This window comes from Cupressus sempervirens, chromosome 11 (genome assembly GCF_028749045.1).
Source record: "Cupressus sempervirens isolate cs-2001-9-10 chromosome 11, ASM2874904v1, whole genome shotgun sequence".
Lineage (NCBI taxonomy): Eukaryota > Viridiplantae > Streptophyta > Pinopsida > Cupressales > Cupressaceae > Cupressus > Cupressus sempervirens.
The window spans coordinates 736550399-736562967 of NC_143128.1; the positions used below are offsets into that span (position 1 = coordinate 736550399).

General features: G+C 36.9%; 1 protein-coding gene across 1 annotated transcript in view; it reads left to right on the top strand.

The window, feature by feature from the left end:
• The window catches only part of LOC149531732 (ER membrane protein complex subunit 8/9 homolog), a 46886-nt gene extending 34672 nt beyond the window's left edge, over positions 1-12214 (top strand). The window contains exons 4-5 of the mRNA XM_089807920.1: positions 11556-11728; positions 11967-12214. Of these exons, the coding sequence (XP_089664046.1) occupies positions 11556-11728; positions 11967-11997 (204 nt within the window). The 3' untranslated portion in view covers positions 11998-12214. The remainder of the gene's footprint in view (positions 1-11555; positions 11729-11966) is intronic.
• The last annotated feature ends 355 nt before the right edge of the window (positions 12215-12569 follow it).

Here is a 12569-nt window from a genome sequence, read left to right on the forward strand (position 1 = left end):
GGGCAGGGCCGGAGCAGCTGACAGACCAGTCAATGGTCACCTCGTGAAACACGCCAGGCAGGAGCAACTCTCACTTGGGACGGACATTTGAAACTGCAAGCGAGAAGTTTTGAATGCAAGACCTCAATCAACTGAGGCTTGTGACATAACCGTCACGCTGTGGGGTGAAACTCCAAACTTTTTCCTTCTTATAGAAAGACAATTCTCTATTAATGATAAGAGCAGGTCCAACTTTTTTAAGTTTGGAGATAATACATGCTTTGAATTTTGTTTTAGTCCCCTGCCCATTTAACAGGCGTATAGTTGTTTTTTTTGGGACACAACATAAAGTTTATCATAATTGCAACATTTATTTATGTTTTAGCGTAAGTTGCCGGTTTGTATTTCGGTAGAGATGTGGGTTCGAAATTTGTCCAAATTTTTTTGGGGTTGGGTTCGTACTCATTTTGGGTTCATCTGTACAAAAACATATGTTTTTATAAAATATATATGTGGGTGTATATATATGCAACAACAAATAAATCCATACATCACTATCCTAATGGTAAAGCAACATAGCAAAATACACCACCATATCTATGTTATGGTTCAATAGGATATTAATTGCATCATTTAGCAATACATAGAACATGATACACTTGCTTGGTCACATGCATGCAACATATTTCCATATCAAGGGGACAGTTTGAGAATGAAAGGAATTGTCAAAAGACAATTGCAGTTATCTGAATTTTTATTTTGTATTGGTTTGAGGATTTCTAACCATGTTAGATCAAAAGTTTAGATTTAAATTTTAAGCTCTGGATTCAAAGATATCATATATTTTTAAAAGAAATTCCTCTATCATCGTCAATTTGGATGTCACCTATTGTCAATTTGATTTCCTCATAAGAAACACTTTGAAAAAGTCTAAAAAAATGTTTTGAGACCAAATTCGGCCCAGGTTCGGCTGCTAGCAAATTCTGCCTGGGTTCCTCTGACAGAATTTGCAGCAAATTCGTAGCTCTGCAGGCGAATTTAGTGAGAATTTGACAAGGGCCAGACTTTGTACAGAATTGGACCAGACTTTGAGGGTTGCTGGATAGAATCTGGTAACTTAGGTTTTAGCTCATAAATGGTAAATTGCCTGGAGGAGGTGTAGGGCCCATTTGCCGTTGCACCAAAAGCCATGACTGTTAGTGAACATGGAACACCACATAATTAACCACTTGTGGGCAGGGGAGCGCGTCGCATCACCCAACAATCTCCCCCTCGACACGCATACCAGGTGCTTACGCAGGTCGAGAAGGCACCGAGGAGATTTGAACCCATGACCAGGCCAAAACCGGGCTTTGATACCAATTGTAGGGCCCATTTGCCGTTGCACCAAAAGCCATGACTGTTAGTGAACATGGAACACCACATAATTAACCACCTGTGGGCAGGGGAGCCCGTCGCATCACCCAACAAGAGGATTGCCTTTCACACTTGTGTCCTATTTCTTTGATATTATCACTAATCTCTTATCTTCTTGTGAAAAATAAAGAGACGGAAAGAAATGAAGAAAAGACATCCTGTTATGCAAAATTTCTAGCTACTGTTAAATAAATATATATAAATTGAGCTAGAAAATAAAATGCTAGTTTTCATGAATGTGGATTACAGAATCAACAAACTGGATACATAAACCAAACTAGCAGAAATAAAGAACCTGGCATTAAAAGTTGAAGCTCATTGCCTAAGGAGCTATTGTGATGCACAAACTTCCATGCGTTGTGTGTTGTCCAAGTGTGCCACTGTCATTCAAAAGAGTTGCAAAATCCAAAGTCTGCATCAGATCTTGAACCTACCTGCACAACAAAAGCAATGGATGACCAAAGCAGCAAAGTAGAGGAAACCAAATGATACAGAAATGAAGTTGAACTAATTAGAGCAAATTAAATAATGAAATGAAGAGGAAGAGGAAAAAACAAAATGAAACCTCCATGTGATTGGGCTGATTTAAATACCTGTAGCTGAGAAAGAGAGAAATCGTTGGGCTGCAAAAGAGTTTGCCATGAATGGTCAACCCCCTATTTTGTTTTTCAACATCCACAAGCAGCTAGACCAAACTTGGTAAGGATCTTGGAGGCAAGATAATAGAATGGTTGAAGTCTTCACATGGACACTTTACAATTGTTCAAACTTCAAAGTGCTGGAAAGCAATGGTTTAAAATGCTGGCAAGAGAGTAGTAGAACGGAAGAATGAGAGGTTGTATGAGATAGAAAGAGATAATTTTAAAAGGAATCAAAAGAAGGGAGATATGGAAGTTGGGAAGCTGTTTGGATTCACTCAGATATGGCCTGTAAAGAGCTCAACTTCTGTATGTCTAAACTTTGTTTAGCTGGATTGTTAAATCTCAATATAAAAGACTGATTACACAATATTGAGTCAATGCTTACGCAGATTCAAAGCATCAATAACAAATTTTACCGAGTTACTGCAAATTAAGAAATATATTTGTAATTGAAACTGATATAGAATTTCTTTACAATATGTAATGACCATTTGCGAGTCGTCTTTCTATGTATAAATAAATTCATGCTATTTTGGTTATAATTCTGATTTAGAAGGAATGTTGAGATACAGTAGGCCGCTTTGAGACATGTCCTCAAGGCATTCTTTGGGAACACTGATCCTTACCCATCTCGGAATAACCTGTTGGCTGGATTTAAACAGGCCTTCTCTGCACCATATCCCTATTCATTTCTTCTAGTACAGAATTATAATGGTCTGAGGATGGTGCTATTGAAATAAATAGTATATAGATGATATGTAAGGTACTTACCTCAATGAAACATAAATCTAATTTGTTAACAGAATATGTACTGTGCTGTTGTAAATATATTTATTTATCCATTTGGTTATATCAGACACAGATGCTTGTTTATTGATATCCTTATTGCTTGTACGCTGTCTGCCAGTTATCAGTGGTATCAGCTGTCTATGCCACAGTATTACAAAACTTCCTTTTTGCTTCTGTTTATTTCTGCATGTGATGATGATCAATACCTGATAATAACAGGTGCAGTAACTGTATCTATTTATTTCAATTCAGAAGCTCTGTATTATCGTTGCCAGTATCTGGCTGTATAAGCCGTTTTCTATTTTCTTATATCTTTATTTATGATGGTAGTCAACGTTGTGAATGTTATTATCTATTTTCTTTGATGTATCCTGATATCATTCTTTATGTTTTATATACCATTCTGACCGATGCATTGGGAGGGGTTATGTCCTACTTGAGATGCTGTTTTAGCTTGTTGGGACATGCCATGTCATTTGATGTTCTGGTTAATTGTTACTGTTGGTTCTCCCTGCCATGTCAGAAGGGTCTGAATACCCCGATTTGTCCGTGTTAATTAAGGGAGCTGTAGAACTATCGTTAATATATCTGGAGCTTATGGACAATCCACGTATTAATCCTGGATTGCTGATTGATAATATTTTTTTAATAGTTAATATAATTTTTTTGTTTGCCATTAATAATTATTGTATTAATTTATTTATTAATGGAATCCATTTGCTTATATATTTATATATATTAAAATAATGAGAATTCCTTTATTTAATTAGATATTAATATCATAGTCGACCCCTCCTAAATTTGCTTGTCCTCAAGAAACGTACAGTTTTCATTTGATTTGTTAGATCTCAACAAATCCTTAATTCTAATTACACCGCTTTTTTCCATCTCCAAGTTTGAGCAAGAGTTGAAGATTGATTGCGTGCACTGAATGTTACAAGTGATTCAACTTGATGTGTTAAATGCAAGCAGGATTGATTCCCATTTAATATTGGAAGATTGATTGATATATAATGACAAATTGTAGGTCGATGGATAGATTTCATAATGTTTAGGTTGGAGCAATTTGTGATTTCCTACGAGTCGCCCAAATGTATTATTGAGCCTCATTGGATGAGTTCTTTGAATGTATTATTATCACATTAGATAGTTGATTCAATGCTCTATTTTGATGAATGACTTCAATGAATTGACGATGATTGTTTGAAATCTACATGCTCTTCCAAATCTTTGAATGTTATCAACTCATTCATATATTTCTTTCCTTTGAATAAACATATTGATCAGTTCACTTTTTCCTAAAAGATGGCAAAATCATAGCTTTGATACCCACTTGTATCGACCCTTTGTGAGTCATCTTTTTATATATAAATAAATATATTATAATTGTATATCATTTAAACTTAATGCATAATCCAATTGAGAATAATCTATTAGACTATTTGTAAGTTAGGAAATTCATGCTATTTCGATTATAATTCTGATTTACAAGGAATGTTCTGATATAGGTAGCATTGAGACCAAACTCAACAGTCTTCCTCAAGGTTTTTGGGGATCCAAGCCTTTAAGCCATCTTGGACATTTTCTCAAGGCATTCTTTGGGAATGCTTATCCTTACGCATCTCGGAATAACCTATTGGCTGGATTTAAACAGGCCTTTCCCATACCGTATCCCTATTCATTTCTTCTAGTTCAGAATTATAATGGTCTGAGCATGGTGCTATTGAAATAAATTGTTAATAGATGATATGGAAGGTATATCTACTTTGTTAACAGAATATCTACTGTGCTGTTGTATATGTATTTATGTATCCGTTTGGTTATATCAGATGCAGATGCTTGTTTATTGATATCCGTATGGCTTGTACGCTGTCTGCCAGTTATTGGCGGTATAAACTGTCTATGCCACAGTATTACAAACTTCCTTTTTGCTTTTGTTTATTTCTGCTTGTGATGGTGATCCATACCTAAGTATAACAGGTGCAGTGACTGTATCTATTTATTTCTACTTGGCAGCTCTGTATTACCTTTGCGAGTACCTGTCTGTATAAGTTGTGTGCTCTTTTCTTATATATTTATTTATGATAGTATCTATTTCCTTCGACGCGTTCTGATATCATTCATTATGTTTTAAATACTATTCTGAACAATGTGTCAGTAGGGGTTGTGTCCTATTTGAGCCACCATTTTAGCTTGTCCGGACATGCCATGTCATTTGGTGTTGTCCAGTTGTTAATTGCAACTGATGGTTATTGACTCCCTGCCACGTCAGACAGAAGGGTCTGAATACGCTGAGCTGTCCGTGTTAATTTAGGGAGTTGTAGAACTATAGTTAATTTATATGCAGCTTATGGAACATCAATGTATTAATCCTGGATTGCTGATTGATTATATTTGTTAAATAGTCAGTATAATCTATTTGTTTGCCATTAATAATTATTGTATTAATTAATTAATTTAATAATGGAATCCATTTGCTTGCTTATTTATATATATTAAAATATTGAGAAATCCTTTATTTAATTAGGTATTAATATACAATACATTGAAATAACAAAATTTATTTATTCATCAAAATCCTTATTTCAGATGGGGGATAGTACACTAGTAATTTAAGCTTTTAGATCACACAGAACTCAATATAGAGTTCAGCAATAACACAACAGAGGATAAATCTTGAGGTTTTTGCCCCAAGACCATATAGAGCTTTAGCAACAACACACAACAACTACTAGTGTCTATACCTTTTGATATTTGTCGACCATAGTCTATTTCAATGTAAGGTTAGTCTGGGCCTACTTTCAAGCATCTAACTTCAATTGGAAATATTTGTTTGGATTGCACCATCGTTAGGTATTTGAATGAGTATTGACAATATGAGAATCACACCCACATCCTTAGAAGCAAGCAACCTCAACGTAGTTGGTTAGGTCAATTTCAAGGTGACTCTCTAACCTTTGCAACAAATTTAATATATGTGCCTTAATACTTATGTATCTTGGCATACATGAATCAGAATATCTATACTAATTTTGAATTAATTGATATTGTCATTCTAGCATGGGTCTCTTTTTTAGTTCTTTTGACAATCTGTTGTAACTATAGTACCTCTCTTTCTTTCAAGCATTTTATTATCTATCCTCATCAGTCACTCATATTTTATCAAATAGGACTTAGGTTGAGGCTTGCAGTTATTCTTGATTTTAATGATGGAAACCATCTAGTTTTTCGAGGTCATTCTTTACATAATTTTTGTAACTCATTCTTAAAACTCATGGCATGTCAAGGTTTCACTAAAGAAATTGTTACAAGCTAGGGTTGCCATTGCACAAAAAGATTAACATGTCAATCCCTGATACAACCACTAGACTAATAGAACATAGGAGGTGGTTAAGCCATGTCATGAATCCTGGAGGGAAACGTTGGCAGTTAGTCTAACAATCCCACCCCCCCACATTATCTGAGGAGATTTGAACCTATGACCAAGCTTTGATACCACTTGTTACAAGCTAGGATTGTCGTTGCACCAAAATATCGACTTGTCAATGTGGTGATACAACCACCGGACTTATAAAACACAAGATGCAGTTTAGCCATGTCACCAATCCCGAAGGGGAACGTTGGCAATTAGTCCAACAAAAATATGTGACCATCATCAAATGCCCTCCTCCTCCACAGGCAACATACACATTTGATGTAAAAGTTTGAATTTGGATGCGCATATATATATATATATATAAGGACAAGCCCAAATTAAATCCGAACTCAACCCCCAAAAAATTGAACGAATTTCGAAACTGAATCCAAACTGGCAACTTAGGTTTTTTATTCATTTTTGGCATCCCTTGCATGCTATTTGGTCCTTATTTAAATATTTTCATTACGTGGCAGATTTGGTGTCATAATGATCATACATAATTTGCACAACATGACTTGAGACCCACAAAACTCTTACCTTCATATATTTCAACAAGAACAATGCAATAGTTTTATCCCCATGAATTGTATATGTTGATCTGATGATAAGATTCATTTTTAAGATTATATACAAAGACTCTGAAGTGTCTCGCAACTAATTTTCTGCCGCACCATGCCTCAAAAGGAGTCTTTCCATCTAAGGCATTATGAGGAGATCTATTAAGTATTTGATTGGCACTGCTTATAGCTTCGACTTCAAGTGATGGATCAAGAGACTTAGCTTGAATCATGCAACTTGCCATAGACTTAGAGTTCTAATCCTCATTTCTACAACACTTGTCTTTTGCGGACTGAATGCTACGGGGTTTTGAAGATCAATACCCTCAAGCTTACAGAAGTCTCTAAGTCTTGAGTTCACATATTTGCTTTCATTGTCCATGCGAAGAACCTTGATGGCTTTCCTTGATTGCTTTTCAACAAGACTCTTGAAGGTTAGAAACTTATCAAACACTTCATTCTTGTGATCAAGAAAGTAGACCCATGTGTAGCGTGAAAAGTCATCAATGAAAGTGAGGATGTAGCGACCCTTGCTAACTGATGTTATTGCAAAAGGACCTGTTGGTACTGTGTGAACCAACTCAAGAGCAACTGATGCTCTGCAAGACTTTCCTTTATCATACTTCTCTTCTAGATGCATATCCATTGAACAAGTTGAACACTCACCCTTAGAAAAGTTGATTGTAGGTAGAGCTTTGACAATATTGTTTGAGCAAAGTTGATGAAGATAGCAGAAGGCAAGATGACCATACCACTCATGCCATAATTTTCTTTGTGAATGAGATTGAGTCAACAAGGCATGTGAAGGAGACTTAGGCACAAAGTGGGAAAAGGAATAAAGCCTTTTGTGATGATTGACTTTACCCACTGCAACCAATGAATCATCTTTAAGATTGCACACCATTACTGAATCAGGAAGGAACTCAACTTTATTGCCATCTCCATAGTGAGTGATTTGGTAGATTAAAAAGAGATTAGAGCTACGGTTAGGAACATAGAGAACTTCTTTGAACTCCCCATTTTCCATCTCCACTTGTCTTTTCCTTTCAACTTCCATTTTTGTATCATCTCCTACAAAGATGTGTTGTACCTTAGACTGCTTCAATGAAGAAAAGTCTCCTTTTGAAGAACCCATGTGATATGAGGCACCTGAGTCAAGAATCCATTCCCTTGAAGAACTTGAACCTGCCATAAGTGCTTGCCCTTTTCCCTTTGAAGTGGGTGGAGTTGAATCCTTGGAAGCATTTGGCACATTGATTTTGTTCTTCCTTAGTAAGTTTTCCAACTCATCGATTCTCTTAGTTTTGCAATGATGCTCATCATGATTCGGTTTCTTGCAATATGCACAAAATAGTTTGTCCTTGTCATTATTTCCCTTCTTGTTGGAAGAAGAATTGCCTTGCTGTGAGGAGGTAGATTGTTGCGTCTCTGATTGTGATTTTTGCTTCCACTGGTTTTTCTTGCTGTTGGTGGAATTTTTGCCACTTTGATTTGATTGGTTCTCATTGGTAGCCACCAATGCCTTGGTCTTTGATGATTTGAGAATTCCCAAATCTATCAGCTTGGATTGTTCCAACATCAACATTTCTGCAAATGCATCAAATGTAGGCATTGTGAAAGCACTTCCCATGGTCAACCTGTGAGTGTTGTAACTCGAAACAAAAGATGCATACTCTGAAGGTAGCCTCTTCAAAATGTGATGAATCAATCGATCATCCTTCATGAGATTACCACAATCTTTAAGTAGTGCTCTCAATTCATTGGCTTTGTTGATATAATCTTGAACTGTGTCAAAATTCTTAGGATCCAAGAGAAGTAGATCATCCTCAATTTGGTACCCCTTTTCCTCATCCACCTTACTATACAACCCTTCAAGTTTGTCGCAAGCAGCCTTGGCTTCTTTAAAGCTGGAAATGTGGAAGAAGAGATCTCTATGAACACAACTCCTAATAATTCCTAAAGCTTGATTGTCTTTAATTTGCCAATCAACTAGTGCTGTAGCATCAGTGGGTTTTACAATTGTACCATCAACATATAAATTTAAATCTTTTTCCATTAACCTACTCCATACAATATCTTTCCATGTAGTATAATTGTGTGAAGTTAGAAGTGGAGTTTTAGGTGAACCCATGATGCAGAAAATTAAAAAAAAGCACAAGCTAGAAAGAGAGACACAAAAACACAAGAGACACCCCCTCTATTCACTCAATCAAAAGACCCTCCTCAAAAAAGATGCTTTTGGCACTTTATATGTAATGCGTTTACAATAGGCCACTTGTCAAAATGTACAAAGTGGACTTTTGATTTTGCTGTTTACAACTGCTTTTTGAGGTTCAAATCTGGTACTAAGCACTGTAGCTTAGATGTACAACAATTTTGAAGAGTAATCAGAGCAATACAATGTAGAAAATGACCTAATTCTGAAAGTGATATTTTTGTCCACACAACTCTATAATTTGATTGCAGATCTGGAAAGTAGACGAAAAATTAAGCACTTTCAAAAAAATTTCCGACAGTGTATTCTGGGCTGCGAATGACAATCAAACGGCCGTCAATTTTAACATAGTGAAATGTCGACGTCAGCAAAAAAGGGGTGACGTGGCAAGGCTGTACTGTACAGATCGTTTAGATCTTGCTGACGTGGGATACGATTGTCTAGCGTGGCACTTGATGTGTCGGCTGACTTGGCGGGTGGCTGGGCGACACGTGTTGTACGACTTCTTGTGTGGCAAGTTTGTCTCGCTGACTGGACGTCTATACAGGGTCCATGTGGGTGGGTTTTTTGGGAGTGCCGTGTGTCCAAGGATCTGCTGCGGACGTGGTGGGTTGCGTGGCAGAGACGTTGAGTTGGCAGCCTGTGCTGCATGGATGTTGATAGGGCATGGCGTGCGGTGAACTAGGCAGAAGCATTGAAAAAAGCTGACAGAGTGCCGGAGAATGTTGATGTGCATTGCACCGAGATTATGGGACGGTGTTGGCGAGGTGAGCGGCTGGTGCTATCGCCATAGGTTTTACCGGAGGCCGGAAGGTAGGAGCCGCTAGTGACCAACTTTGAATGGATGGTGAGACTTTCGTTCCCGGTGGTGTGGGTTAATAATCCCACATTGCCGTGGAGACTATGCAAAGTTTTGTTTAAAAACAATAGGTTGCCGGTATGTAAACAAAAAGAAGTCATTGGATGTGTTTGGCTAGTAGTGTTATGTGATTGCTAGAATTTGTAGATGCTGGTTTTGTAACATGTAGTGCTGGAAATAGTAGTTGAAACCGCTTGGTTAAAAAGGAATATTCTGTGGGGGCCGAGATTTCACCGCTCGGTTCCTGTAAATTTTTTTTCTCTGCAAGCCTGATGGCCTAAAATAAATTTCGAAAAATTGCTCCAAAAAATGTAGACGGAAATAGCAGAGAAATAATTTAGATCTGTAAATAAAAATAAATAGATCTAAAACTGATCATACCAAATTTGCAAATTGGGGCTTCGGGTGCCGGTTTGCAAATTTTTTTTGCCTCAACTTCGACTATGGCCTAGGGTAGGCGAATTTATAGTCAAATATCACCGAATTGACGTTTTGGACGCAATGGCTAGGTCCGCTTTGGCTTTAGACGCTCCCAATGACTGTGATATTGTAGATCTGAGTCTAGGTCCTCCAAGAGGTGAAGCAAGAAGATGGTATTCAATGGCTATGTGAAGAGAATTTCCCTCAGCTTTAATACCATGTAAGAAGTTGTCTTAGGGAAAAATTACCCAAGATCAAGGAACTCAAGCACAAGCACAAAATAGACCAACAAAGTATGATCAGAATAACAATATGATATTCAATTGATATACAAGTACACTAGGAGTGCTTGAATATAAAGGCCTCTAAACTGACTAGGAGTCAACACACTGATAAGTCTTACAACAAGGCACATGTCCACCAGGAGTGGATTATCCTCCATTAAGCACATGAGTTAGTGCAATGATGAGAGGATAAGCCTACAAAGGTGTAGCACGTAAAATTATGTTGTAGACACCATGTGCTAAAATAAGAGTGCAAATAATTGTGTTGTGAATATGATAACTCAGTTAATTATGCAAACTCTAGTGTTGTAGACACCATGTGCTGAATTAGAGTTGCTTACTCCAGTGTTGTCAACATGACAACTCATATGAGTACGCAAACTCCTAAGTGTCTCAACTAAGAAATAATAAAATAATGCATTGACCAAAGTAAACTTAAGTGTAATAGGTAATTACTTATTTACACCAACAACTTTCAGGGTTGGAGGGTCGAATAGGCCTAATTTGGCAAGATTTGATTTTGAAAAGTCAATGAATGTTTGGCGAATTTGCCCAAAATCCGTTCCAGGTTCCTATGTTCAATTCAAGAGTCTGCAAAATTCATCCAAAAGTCCACCAGAGTCCCTCTGGATATTTTGAGTGAATTTGAACCAAAACCAATATTGCAGCGAACCAAATCTCAATTTTCCACCTTGCAGGAGTGAACCTGGTAAGTTAGAAACAAAAGGTCTGATCAGGCTAGAGATCCAAACCTTGCCTGAGAATGTAACAAATCTGGGCTCTTGTTTTGTGGGGGGACGGGGGGAGAGGAGGGCGGGAAGAGATTTTAAGAGGAAGGCAGAGACCTTGCAAAGATCTCTATGATGAAAGATAAAACAATTTTGGCTTAATCTATTCTTTGGTTTTGGTTTTATCTCATTTTGTATTCATGAATAAGAAAGTTATAAACTGTTAAAAAATTTATGTCACTGATGCAGCTTTACACGAAGGATGTGTCAAAAGTTTGGCGACAAGCTGGATCAAGTAGCAGCCTGGGTATTCAATTGATGCTGAAAGAACCTGCTGCTAACACTGTTCTTTGGGACTACATGAGCGAGAGAAGGGAGGAACGTGTGGTGGACTTTGATGAACATTTGGATGACATTAGCAAGTAAGGAGATATGTAACAAAATCATTATAAGAAATATGCTAGATTTCACAGACAGAAACTCTTAAGTAATTTTATATCCTGATGGAAATAGAAAGATAAGTTATTATGCATCAGTGTGGATTTTGTTCAATCTCCTGTGAGTTGCGAGTACAATAATTAGTCTTTTTACTTGTTCTCTTTTTTGGGCATCATATTTGTGGTCTAATTGTTTTTGGCTGCTGCTGCTTGTTTTCTGCAGGGACTGGTTAAACACCAACCTCTTCAACTAGACTTACAGCTCACTAGAATGCAAATCATTATATTTTCTGTATTATAATCTACAAAGGTTGGCAACTAAACATTATAATCTACAGAGGTTGGCAACTAAACATTAGAATTTATGGCGTAAGTGCCTGTTTCAGGTTCATTTTCCTGTCGTTTCTGACTGGATGTAGTTGTTGTGGGTTATTTCTTTGCAAATTAATTGCAAGCCGAGTCTTTTGAACCTCTTTTTTTGCCATTGTTGAGAGGTACTTTCAAGTTTTTTTATGACACTGAGAGGTTGGTTATTGTTTTTTCCATTATATGGTGTTTGGTGATTATTTTTTCCATTATGTGATGTTTGGAGATTGCTTGCTTAATTTTTTTTTGCTCAATCTACATAATATTCCAATAGCCTGGTGTCAGCTTTCCACTTTTCCTCTTCTGTTCAGCGAAAATAAATTATAATCCCATTTCCTGTTGCTAGGTTGTTTTTGGAAATATTGGAGTGTTGCTGGCACTTTTTCCTGATGTTGCTTTCACTCTGTTTTTTGTTTTCCAGAATTATCTTTAGGTTATTCTGGTTGTAGAATATTTTGTG